Source organism: Sinocyclocheilus rhinocerous, unplaced genomic scaffold (assembly GCF_001515625.1).
Source record: "Sinocyclocheilus rhinocerous isolate Xijiao unplaced genomic scaffold, SAMN03320098_v1.1 scaffold1325, whole genome shotgun sequence".
Taxonomy (NCBI): Eukaryota; Metazoa; Chordata; class Actinopteri; order Cypriniformes; family Cyprinidae; genus Sinocyclocheilus; species Sinocyclocheilus rhinocerous.
The window spans coordinates 964976-977588 of NW_015659004.1; the positions used below are offsets into that span (position 1 = coordinate 964976).

The 12613-nt window shown below is 35.5% G+C and overlaps 2 protein-coding genes across 2 annotated transcripts; both read left to right on the plus strand.

Annotated features, from left to right (window-relative positions):
* The first annotated feature begins 986 nt into the window (after nt 1–986).
* LOC107723159 (OX-2 membrane glycoprotein-like) lies at nt 987–4431 on the plus strand. Its single transcript, XM_016531685.1, has 5 exons — nt 987–1128; nt 2190–2531; nt 3335–3634; nt 3841–3939; nt 4048–4431. The coding sequence occupies exons 1-5, from the start codon at nt 987–989 to the stop codon at nt 4080–4082; spliced, it is 918 nt and encodes a 305-aa protein (XP_016387171.1). The 3' UTR covers nt 4083–4431.
* A 4378-nt stretch (nt 4432–8809) lies between these two features.
* Nucleotides 8810–11172, plus strand: LOC107723172 (OX-2 membrane glycoprotein-like). The gene is made up of 5 exons (XM_016531701.1): nt 8810–9054; nt 9150–9488; nt 10290–10589; nt 10852–10956; nt 11097–11172. The coding sequence occupies exons 1-5, from the start codon at nt 9012–9014 to the stop codon at nt 11159–11161; spliced, it is 852 nt and encodes a 283-aa protein (XP_016387187.1). The 5' UTR covers nt 8810–9011; the 3' UTR covers nt 11162–11172.
* The last annotated feature ends 1441 nt before the right edge of the window (nt 11173–12613 follow it).

Below are 12613 nucleotides of genomic sequence, written 5' to 3' on the forward strand. Positions count from 1 at the left end.
AAAAAAAGAGAATATGGCAAGTTTAATCTCCGGCACAATTACATTTATATAACATGTCCGATGTCATGAGATCAAAAACAAAGAATTTTATGACATAATTTGCACAAACTAACAAAAACATCTTTCAGTGATAAGATCTTATATTTAATTATATATATATATATATAAAAAACACTTTGGCAAAAGAAAACTCTTCTGAGGTGACAGCAGAAGTTGTGAGTAAATTTCACATCTGCCTTGAAACTGACATGTTGTTTCACCTAAATACATACATGCATAGGCTACATACATACATAAAAAAAAAATGTAATACTGCTAGATTGTAACACTTTCCATTGTACTTCTACTGAACACACAAAATTGGACACACTATTTTTAGAATTGTTAGTACATTTTTTTTTTGCACTAACAATTCTAAATATATTGTGTCTTATTTTGCATGCACAAAATTCAAAATAAATCAAAATTGAAAAGAAATTTGTTTTCTATTAGTGTTGCAAGCCGGATACAACAGCACTCGTTGTACTTGACAATAATTTGTAATAGACATTTTTGGAATATTTCTAAACCATTTTGATTTGTAGCAGACAAATACTGAAATTTTATATCAAAGATTGAGACACATAATACACAAATACTGTGTTACAGGTGTTTAACATTTAAACATTCCCAGGTTTTCCCTGGGAATGTTGGTACACTTAGAATGTTATAGTCTCAATGAATCAGTATTCATTATCAGTTTCATTACGGTTAAATCAATACGCATTATGAGCATCAAATGTTTGAACAGAAAAATAAAGTTATATCCAAATCGTGAATTTTTCAGAGCATGCCGATTTACTCATAAATACTCATACTCATAAACAAGGCAGCTTTTATTTTGACAGGCCTAAATCGAGAGTCTGATTTGCGTATCATGTGTTGGGGAAACACGGAATTCACAGTATGTAACTTATCTCTTGTCATGTGTTCTTGTGAAACGCACGATGAATGCGTTTGTCTTCTGCATTATTCTGATCTTCTTCATAAGAAAACACAATGACAGTACGGCGTCGGTCTTCCTGCTTGTATTTCACAGGAATAGTCACCGCCTTTTCACCGGATTTATCGTAAAGCCTCAGGAAGCACGTCAGTCAAGACTTAAAAGGTTTCATTTACATTTTTAACAGATGCGTCGGTCGCTTTTACGCAACAGTGAAAGTGTACACTGTAATGTGTACACTGTAACTGTTGATTGTCTGATATAGAGGGTTGCCATCAAGCCATGACATGCTTGAATAAAAGCGGAAGTGTTTTAGTAACAAAGTCACATGTAAGTGTTCTTTTCTGTGGAAAGTCCGGGATAACCCTGTTAGAAATTCCTGATATGAAAGTATTTACAAGATAGATCGATATATAGATAGATAGATCACAAACTATACACATGGTGTTACTAACGAGCAAAAGATAAAGAGTAAGGGACTTACTTGACCTCAAAGTTTTTCATGTTAGTGTATGTATAATTAAATTACAATAAATACATTAAAACAATATTTAAGACAGTTTACACAAAAATATTATTGTAAACGTGATTATTAGAATCTTATGCAAAAAGAATATAGTTCTGAAAGCATGACTAACATTTCTTTATTTTCACTAGTTATTGTTTATTTTCACAGAAAACTGAAGGAATCATTTGCACCTTCATAACTTTCATTTGAATCAAAGTTTTGTTTGCAATAACAAACCTGATCACTCCAAACATCATCATGTGAGGTGCCGGTTTTCTGTGCAACAACAATAAGCCCAATATTGTAAAAGCCCAAATACTTTTTATGGCCACTGCAGCTTTGCTGTAAGGAACTAAATCTTTGAAGTCAAAAAGCCTAATGAATATATGCATGTATGTGTAAAAAAAAAAAAATAATAAAGCAAGCAGGCATTGGTTAAAATAAACAGTATTCTTATTACAACGTGTCAAATTTCCCTTGCTCTTCTAGTGGAACTTCCCCCAGATAAGCTATATATATATCTACTCATAGATAGAAGCCAGACAATCATGCTTCGTCTTCTGATCATTTTAAGTTTCCTCAGAGGAGGTCGGTAATTGACTCCTTATTCATATGGCTAAATCTGACACTGCTCTGGCTGGATGTTTCTAAACTGGGTGGATATGGCAGGAGGTTTATAACAACATTTTTTCCCCACAGCTTATCTTTCAGATATTGTAGCACAAGGAGACACAGCTGTTGAGTTCGGTCAAGATGCTTCATTCTCTTGTGCGCTGTCAGATGCGTCTGGTGTCAAACAAGTCACCTGGCAGCGGGTGCGCGACACGGAACCCGTACAAACTCTGGCTACATACAGCGACCTCTTCAAGGATCACGTGGATGACCAATATGTCGGAAAAGTCAATTTCACAGCATCGTCAGTTGATTCAACGTCCATTGAGATCAAAAACGCAACATTTGAAGACGAGGCTTGCTACATTTGTTCCTTCAAAGTGTATCCACTCCAACCTAAACGACAAACCTTGTGCCTCACTGTTAAAGGTAGGTTAACTACTTGCTGCAACCATGAAAGTCACAAAGCTTTTCTCTTAGGTTTTGAGTCAAAAACACAATGATCAGCTAACAAGGGCAGATTTGAACTAAAACACTGAACTGTGTTTTCAGGACTAGGGCATCTCAGTTTGAAATTCTATACAATCTCCTTTTGCCAAAACAGTGGTTTTATATATGTTATATTTTAAAACTATATTTTAAAATTGATTTATGAATTAGTGTTTCATTGATGTTTTGCAGCTTTGAAATGGCTGAAAAGCAATTAATGGCTTGTAATAGGCTATTTAATGGCTATTTAACAACTTACCCCATATAGTTTGACAATGTTCCATACTATTGGGAACACAAGGTTGATGTGAGTTAAATGAACTATAGGGCAATAACAGTCAAAATATTTAATAGCTGTTTTTAGTCAAGACTTTAAGTAAAAAAGTAAACCTACCCTGAGAAATATTATCTGGACTAAAAAGTGACAACTAGCTCCAGTCTCCCATAATTTGTCAGTAAAGTGTACAATATATGTTGTCCAAGTAAAAAACAATCACAAAAAGCAATCTCATCCAAGAGAATGCAGATATGCCCAAACTGGTAAGGGATGGTGTGAATCAGAAGATACTCCCACATCTCAATGCAGGACCAAACAATGTGTTCAAAATGCAACTGGAACTTTCACACAGTTTCATAAAAATGAAAGGAGTGCATGCAGCCAGTTATCCACTTTTTTTGTGTGTGGAATTAAAAGATTGTACACAATTATGACATAAGACCTTATGTTGCTGGTATTTTTGCAGGTGTATCAGAAATAACAGCATCAGCGAATCCTGCACCTAGTTCTGATCCAGATGTTGTAGTCTCATGTTCAGCCACTGGTAAACCGGCTCCAACTATCTTCTGGAAATCTGCAGAGAAAGAGTTGAACAACTTTAGGTCAAGTAATTTCACAACTCTCAACAAAGACAGTTCAACCACCATTACGAGCAACCTCACGCTTCCACTGTCACAGTTTCATGGGAAGTACGTGGAATGTGTGGCTCAGAGTGACGGCATAGAGAAGAGCGTCCAAATCTTTGTGCCTGATGAAGATAACAAAGGTAACTTGATTTGACTTCTGAAACATAAGTTATTTGAGTGGTAGTGACTTAGTGGATTGAAAACTACATAGACTATGTGGCATTAATGTTAATTTCAGAATTAAGCTAAAAAAATTATGTATGATAAAACATGTAATGTAAAAAAAATGTAAAAGATAAAAAATGATCAATATTTACACACAAACCAAAACTTTTTTGTTTCACAGAGAATAAAGTCACAATAAGAAATTATATAATTCCGATGCTGGTCTTGATTATCATCAGTATTGTCATTATCGTCACCTATCTTCACACCAAGTTAAATGGTAAGCAGAAAAATATTACACTCTAGCTATCAGCACCATATTTATTGTCATGTAAAAAAACAGCATTATTTTGTATATTCATTATTTATTTATTTATTTATTTTTCAGATAAAGATGATCAAAAATCTGCTTGTTTGGCTTGAACTACTGTGCAACTGTTACTTTATTCAGAATTTATCAATCTTTCTGATGCTACTTTTGTCATCTGCTAAAAAAAAGTCATTTCATGTTTACATTTGTGAATAAGCTAATTTTTAGATAATAGTATAAATAATATCTGGTTACCTGAGAGAGTCTGCATTTCTCCACAGTTTCTACATCCTGCGTCTGCACTTTAAGTTCTTTCAACCTGACATTCGGTATTATTTATTGTTGTGAGATTTGTCTATAGGATTTTAAATAATTCTGTTACAGCTGTCTGTCTTAGAGTAATATGCTCAATTTAATTTTAAGCAGTAAATCATTTTGTATTTATTATGTTCATGCTACCAATTCAGAAATTTTATATCGAATAGAATAGATTTGTTTGTTTTTTGTGCATTTGTTTTGTGTGTGTGTGTGTGTGTGTGTGTATATATACAAAACCTTTTGTAAATGTGCATTTCGTGTGGTTTTCAACAATTTCATATATATGTTGAATATGTTCTTCTTATCTATACTATGTATAGTCCATAGGTGTCCATTTTCATTACTGAAACTCACTGAGCCAGACATGAAAATGTGCAAGCCACAAAACATTACAGCACTCAAACGTCTTTCCACTAATCTACAACAAACTGACATGCTGTTCAGCAAAGCTGCAGGTCACCTGTCCATAATGCTCAAAGTTCTCTAATAAAATATTCTTGTTGGATCCAGAAGTACATTCCTGAATCATCAATCAATCATTGATGACTAACCCACAAAAAGCAATAGAATAATTATTTCATTACTGTTAGAGAACACATCCCTTTTCAAATTCCTTTGTATGTATTGCCTATTCACAACCCATTCTTCTATGCGTTGGGCGTGCTCTAGCACTAAAAGTACACTATACAAATGAAAAGGACAGACCTGATTAATACAGGAAATTTCTCATGTGACAGTGACAGTATGTTAGGTCATATCCAGTGACACTCATTCCAGTGAGTCACACTTAGGTATTGATTTAAATTCTGCAAGGAAAGTACCTAAAGTAACCACTATCCCCCTGAAATGGAAAATGGAAAAAAATTACCAAATACATAGAGAGCTTATTTCTTCTTAATCCATACCTAACTTTGTGTAACAAATAATACAATTTAAGTTGTCATTCACTAAAGGTCTTGCCTTATTCACATGAAAACCTGGCACATTAAAGGAATATTTCACCCAGAAATAAAACTTTGCTGAAAATGTACTCACCCTCAGGCTATCCAAGATGTAGACGAGTTTGTTTCTACATCAGAACAGATTTGGATGAATTTAGCATTACATCAATTGCTCACCAATGGATCCTCTGCAGTGAATGGGTGCCGTCAGAATGAGAGTCCAAATAGTTGATAAAAACATCACAATAATCCACAAGCATCCACATGGCTCCAGTCCATCAATTAACATCTTGTGAAATGAAAAAGCTGCATGTCTGTAAGAAACAGGTTCATCATTAAGACATTTTTAACTTCAAAACTTCACTTCCAGCTAAAATATGAGTACCTATGGCTTTACATAAAAGCTGCCTCATCTAAATTAGGAGAGAAATGTATACAGGCCAAGCACTGTTTAAAAATGAAAACAGTTCTAAACAAATATGTCGGTGGATTTTAATGCAAGAGGACAACAGGACTTTTCCACTGGAGGAGGCATTATTACGATAGCGGACCAAATGCGACAGTTTAAAGTTAAAACACCTTAATGACAGACCTGTTTCACACAGCTTTTTTGCTTCACAAGATGTTAATTGATGGGAGTCATCTGCATTACTTGTGGATCATTGTGACATTTTTATCAGCTGTTTGGACTCTCATTCTGATGGCACCCAGCAGTGGATCATTGGTGAGTAAGTGATACTGTATAATGCTAAATTTCTCCAAATATGTTCCAGTGAAGAAACAAACTTTACATCTTGGATGGCCTGAGGGTGAGTAAATTTCCAGCAAATTTGTACTGAAATTTTGGCTTTGACAACGCATACGAACTCATTTGTTTACTTTACTGGAAGTGCAGAACACCCAGCACTTCCTTCAGTGCTTGCATGTTTCACACGGCATTGGTCCACTGGATGCAAATTTAATAAACAAATTTGTCCATTAACAATTTGGCATGTTAAAGAGATAGTTCACCCAAAAATGAAAATTCTGTCATTAATTACTCACCCTCATGTCGTTCTAAACCCATAAGACCTCCGTTCATCTTCGGAACACAAATTAAGATATTTTTGATGAATTCTGAGAGCTCTCTGACCCTCCCATAGACAGCAATGTAATTACCATGATCAAGGTCCAGAAACGTAGAGAGTATCCACTGAACTTAAACGGCGTATGCTGTTCTGTGTCAGCTGCGCCACGCGGATACGTTTTCTACGTTTTACGCTTTGATTTGAACGAACATCAAGTAGGAGTTTACACAACAGAGATGGCAGCAATTGTGTTAGCTACCAGGTGGATGGAGGATTCTGGACCAATGAATGTGGTGATGTGCTCAGATTCTTTCTCAGCATTATCAAGTCTAATTAGTGGGAGATCCTCAAGACAAGATATTCTATATGAAATTATTTTAAGTATGTACAGGGTAAATACATTAGGAAGCAAGATCTGTTTCCCGTGGGTTCCAGCACATGTGGGAGTAGATGGAAATGAGGAAGTGGATCATCTAGCAAAGGAGGTGCTGAAATTATCTTATATAGAACTGAATATTCCACTTTGTAAAGAAGTTAAGGCTATAATTAGAACAGCTATAAAAGGCAAATGGCAAGTACAATGGAATGAGGAAAAAGGAAGACATTTTAATCAGATTCAAAATAAAATTGGTGGTGAAAGTGGAAGTCGTGGCAGTAGAAGAGAAGACACAATCATTACCAGACTTCGCCTTGGGCATTCAGCTCTTAATCATTCCCTGTATAGAATGAACAAACATGAGTCTGGGAATTGCAGTCTATGTGGATTAGCAGAAACCGTAGAGCATGTATTAGTATATTGCACTGCTTATCAAAATGAAAGGATAATTCTGGTGGAAAAGTTAAAAGAAATGGGGATAGGAAATATTACACTTAAAAAAACTGCCGAATAATGGCTTGGAAAGTCAGAGAGTATATAAAGTATTAATGAAATATTTAAGAAAGGTGCATCTGTTTAAGAGGATTTAGAAGCCAATTTATTATTAGTGGTCCTTTCCTTAATTGTTTTTTTTCTTTCTTCCTGTTCCATCAATGAACCACACTCCAGCTCAGTAGGTGGCGGGAATGCACCTTTTTGTTAAAGCCAGAAGAAGAAGAAGAAGAAGAAGAAGATTTGAACTAACGTATCAGCGTGGCGCAGCTGACACAGAACAGCATACGCTGTTTACGTTCAGTGGATACTCTCCAAAATGGGGCTAGGGTGACGCGGAGGAGATGAATTGTTGAATAAAGTCGTTATTTCTATTTTCTTTTCATACAAAAAGTATTCTCGTAGCTTCGTAAAATTACGGTTGAACACGTGTTCCGAAGATGAATGGAGGTCTTACAGGTTTGGAACGACACGAGGGTGAGTAGCCTAATGACAGAATTTTCAGTTTTGGGTGAACTAACCCTTTAAGTACATATAAATGCTAATCAACTCAGTAAATTATAGACAGCACACAAAAGTAGTAGTTGTTTTGTTCAAGTTCATTAGCCTTCTAGTGTATTTTGATTAATCCACTGATAAATACAACCAACAACCTACTTTTACATTTTTATTTTTTCTGATATATCATTTTTTTTTGCTTAAAGGCAGAGTAAGTGATTTCTGGTAGCCAATGTTGATATTTGAAATCACCAAAACAAACACGCCCCTACCCCAAAAGGGTCTTGCCCCTATTTTGATAGCTCCGCCCCACATATACGTACGCAACCCAGGCAACGATTAGTTCTGTGAAACAAAGCAAAACCAATGTTACACCGTGTCTACGGACGTGAGCGGCGCGGCGCAACAAATCCCCGACAGAAAACTGCTGCCGGGTTCTATTTATGATGTGCTGACACAAATTTCAAATGGTTTTCAACGTTGTTTGATCGCGTCCAGTGTAGGCAGACTTTAGCTGTTGTAGACACGGTGTTACTCACCGTGTAAATAAAAATACACGTCGATAAAATATTTGATTCATAATTAACAGCTAATTAATTAAAGTGGAGAGATTACTAGTATTTCCGACACATATTTTTGTATCATTTTCTATAGACACAATATTATGAAGAATCTCAGACTCCCCAAAATCATATCGTACAGTAGTGTGGAATGCTGAATCTGAATACCGTGACCTCTTGAATACACACGATATTTACCAAAATACATGAAAGGAGACCGCAAAAATAAAAACCATTTCAGCAGTTATTTCAGTTTTTGGGAAATACTACTGGTTCCTGTTTAACATGATGATCCATTCCCAAAAGTGTCAAGTCATTTTACATGCCATAATATAATACACAATCATTTGTTTATTTAAACAGGAAACTCCAATAATTACTTCAGATGCTAAAGTTGGCAAATGATTAATTTCAGTCTACATGAATGAAATCTTATAGCCTACATTGCCTTATAGCCTACATAACTCTTATAGCCTACATATGTCTATATTGCATTCATATTTCAGAAATGTCATACCATTTCTTGAAGTCATTTAGTATGAGTTGAATGTTTAGTGTAGCCTATGTTTAGTTTACTACTTCAGGACACAAAAAAGGTCACTTCAACACGTGGTTGGATATAACGCGAAACCATACCTCCGGGAAACCCTAAAAATGTCCTCTAAACGAAAGTAACGCTCACAACCGGTAATAGCCTGTGGGGAATTCATATTTCCACTATCCGTAGCCTATTTCTGCTTCACCATATAAGCTGTGTCTGATTACAAACAGATCATACCAACCATTCGACATGTTGCGTCTACTGATCTTAATTTTAAGCCTCATAAACAGAGGTTGGACATTATTTAATTTTTCACTCAATACATTGCATTTCTTTTCGAGACAAAACTGTATTAAGTTTGTAACCTAATAACTTTTCATTTCGCAGCTTTTTCAGATATTGTAGCACAAGGAGACACAGCTGTTGAGTTCGGTCAAGATGCTTCATTCTCTTGTGCGCTGTCAGATGCGTCTGGTGTCAAACAAGTCACCTGGCAGCGGGTGCGCGACACGGAACCCGTACAAACTCTGGCTACATACAGCGACCTCTTCAAGGATCACGTGGATGACCAATATGTCGGAAAAGTCAATTTCACAGCATCGTCAGTTGATTCAACGTCCATTGAGATCAAAAACGCAACATTTGAAGACGAGGCTTGCTACATTTGTTCCTTCAAAGTGTATCCACTCCAACCTAAACGACAAACCTTGTGCCTCACTGTTAAAGGTAGGTTAAATACTTGCTGCAACTATGAAAGTCACAAAGCTTTTCTCTTAGGTTTTGAGTCAAAAACACTAGGATCAGCTAACAATTTTAATCAAAACAAACTGTTTTCAGGACTAGGGCATGTCAGTTTGGGTCAGGCTGTCACTTAATTCTATACAATTTCCTTTTGCCAAAACAGTGGTTTGATATTTATATACATTTTAAAACTGATTTAAAATTGATTTGTGAGTTATTTTGTGTTTCATAGTTGTTTTGATAGATATAATAGTCTATTTAATGGCAGGTTCCCATTGTGACAACTTAAACCCATATTGTTTGACAATATTCCATACTATTGGGAACACTAGGTTGATGTGAGTTAAATGAGCTGCATCTTTTTCCAGAGCAATAACAGTGAAAATGTTCAATAGATGTTTTTAGTCAAGATTTTAAAGTTTTGTACTTTCAAAAGCAAACCTACCCTGAGAAATATTCACTGGACTAAAAAGTGACAACTAACTCCAGTCTCCCCTAATTTGTCAGTACATGTTGTCTAAGTAAATACAAGCAATCTCGTCCAAGAGAATGCAGATATGCCCAAACTGGAAAGGGATGGTGTGAATCAGAAGATACTCCGAGATCTGACTAATAATGGCATCTCAATGCAGGATCAAACAATGTGTTCGAGATGCATCTGAAACTTTCATTCAGTTTCCAGTTCCAGAAAAATGAAAAGAGTACATGCAGCCAATTATCCATCGTTTTTGTGTGTGGTATTAAAAAATTGTACATAATTAAGTCATGTTGCTTGTATTTTTGCAGGTATATCAGAAATAACAGCATCAGCGAATCCTGCACCTAGTTCTGATCCAGATGTTGTAGTCTCATGTTCAGCCACTGGTAAACCGGCTCCAACTATCTTCTGGAAATCTGCAGAGAAAGAGTTGAACAACTTTAGGTCAAGTAATTTCACAACTCTCAACAAAGACAGTTCAACCACCATTACGAGCAACCTCACGCTTCCACTGTCACAGTTTCATGGGAAGTACGTGGAATGTGTGGCTCAGAGTGACGGCATAGAGAAGAGCGTCCAAATCTTTGTGCCTGATGAAAATAATAAAGGTAAGAGGTTCAACATGGATATCGGTTAGAATAGAATAGCTGTTCTACAGTAACTTTCTGCCTAATGCAGTCAGGTTGATTCAGTCATGCTACATATTTTTGATTTGAATAAAACCAGTTAATTTAGATGTTACAACCTGAAGCACATTTTTAGATTGCTTGACAAAACTACAAAACCAATTAAGATAAATTCATTATGATGACATTTTGACTGCAATACTTTTTCTCAATATTGAATTACTTTTTTTTTTTTGTCTTACAGTGAACAACAGTCCAAGAAGTTACATTGTTACAATTTCAGTCCTCATTATCATGACTGTTGTGGTTCTTGTCATTATTTTCATCTGTCTTCACACCAGACTAAAGAGTAAGCAGCAAAATCCATCTCTACGACTAAATGAAATAGGCTAATACAACCGCAACATACTGTCATCTTTTAAGAATATATCTCAAAAGCAAACTAATTGAATACATAATTAAATTTTGCTTATCTTTTTTCCCCCCAAGGAGCTATTATTGGTATAAAATCTACTTCTGAGGAGCCCCTTAATGCCCCAAACGAGGAATGTTAACTTTGCTGCTACCTCATAGTATGGATTTTTGCTCATGATCTTTGTTAATATGAACTTTTGGGTTTTAAACTGTGTATTAATATTCCTTAAAGGAATCATGAATTTCTTGTCTAGTATTTATTTAATTTATTTATTTGTTTACTGTGTAGTATTCCATTGCATTAGTACAGTTAAATACATAATATTATTACCACTATGACGGAGTATTTTGATCACAGAGAATTATTATACCATAGACAGTTGATATTTATTCTGTAACTTTTAGATTTTTAGGCTCGTATATTTGCACTTTATGACTCATATGAATGTACTGGCATGCACTAAATAGTTTTTAATTGTGTCTACTTGTGGAGTTTAGTCTGTGACAGTAATTTATACATTCATAAAATGCAGGATATTTACCCACAATCCTTGATGTCACACATCATAGAGGTACAGTAATGTGTTGAGCAATGACAGAGATTTAGGGAAGAAAAAACATTATTGCCCAATACAAACAGATAAGCTAAAGGCTGAAAAACCTAGTTTTCAGCAGTGTGAAACAAAATGAAAGTTATGGCATTAATGGACACAGAAGCTGCTTTGTGGTTTCCTGCATGAAACTGTAAAGGCTGCATAGAGAGACAACTGCTATTGTTAGTGCTTGTTGACTGCAACATGCTAAATAGAAGTGTATCTTGCTGGCAAAAAGTACTGTAAAGTAAATCAAACATATTTGTGTTTCTGAAAATATTTCTGTATGATATATACCTACCTATGTATGTGTCTAACCAGTAATATGTGATTGCACTGAAATAAAAAAAAAATGAACTGTTGGATTCACTGACTGAATTACTTACTAACATTTCTATACTCTGTACTTCAACCAAATGTTTAAACCCAAAAAGGGGGAAAATGGGACAAACAGAACATTTATGCAGGGTATGTACTGTAAATGATATCAACAAATTAATGTGACACACATGACATGATTAAAAATATCATATGACACTGCAGATTTTGAAAGGAATAGAGGAAGCTATTCAAATTGTGAACAGAAAGGGACGCTCTGCCTGGTCCAGCTGAAAATTAATCAAGTTGAGGCATGATTCCTGTTAAACCTACTGTAAATGCTTATGCTGCATTTAACCACCACCAGAGAAATTGTAGAGATTTTGTTCCCTCAAATGACCAACTCAAAGCTTTTAAATAGCACTTGGCTACATCTTTTATTCAGCAGGCATGTGATCTGTGATTGTGTGTCTAAAATGATGCATCAGTGCTGCATCTGCAAAGTTCAAAGGAAGTCATCTTGATGTGGTAAAGCACCATACAAACCAGTTAGCCGTTTCCTCTGACTGACTGCGCACAGAAACATGCAGATCTTTCACCTGACAACTGCGTTTCTTATAATGGTTGTTCTCTGCAGTCAGCCAACTTCTCTATCAGCAGGTAACTCTCATTCACTTCTTA

Bases quoted from the DNA above. Each gene is read 5' to 3' on its own strand.
- LOC107723159 (XM_016531685.1), top strand. From the start codon at position 987: ATGAATGCGTTTGTCTTCTGCATTATTCTGATCTTCTTCATAAGAAAA. The intron at 3,635-3,840 runs GTAACTTGATTT...TTTGTTTCACAG, and splicing joins GCCTGATGAAGATAACAAAG to AGAATAAAGTCACAATAAGA. The intron at 3,940-4,047 runs GTAAGCAGAAAA...TTTATTTTTCAG, and splicing joins TCTTCACACCAAGTTAAATG to ATAAAGATGATCAAAAATCT.
- LOC107723172 (XM_016531701.1), top strand. From the start codon at position 9,012: ATGTTGCGTCTACTGATCTTAATTTTAAGCCTCATAAACAGAG. The intron at 9,489-10,289 runs GTAGGTTAAATA...GTATTTTTGCAG, and splicing joins CTTGTGCCTCACTGTTAAAG to GTATATCAGAAATAACAGCA. The intron at 10,957-11,096 runs GTAAGCAGCAAA...TTTCCCCCCAAG, and splicing joins TCTTCACACCAGACTAAAGA to GAGCTATTATTGGTATAAAA.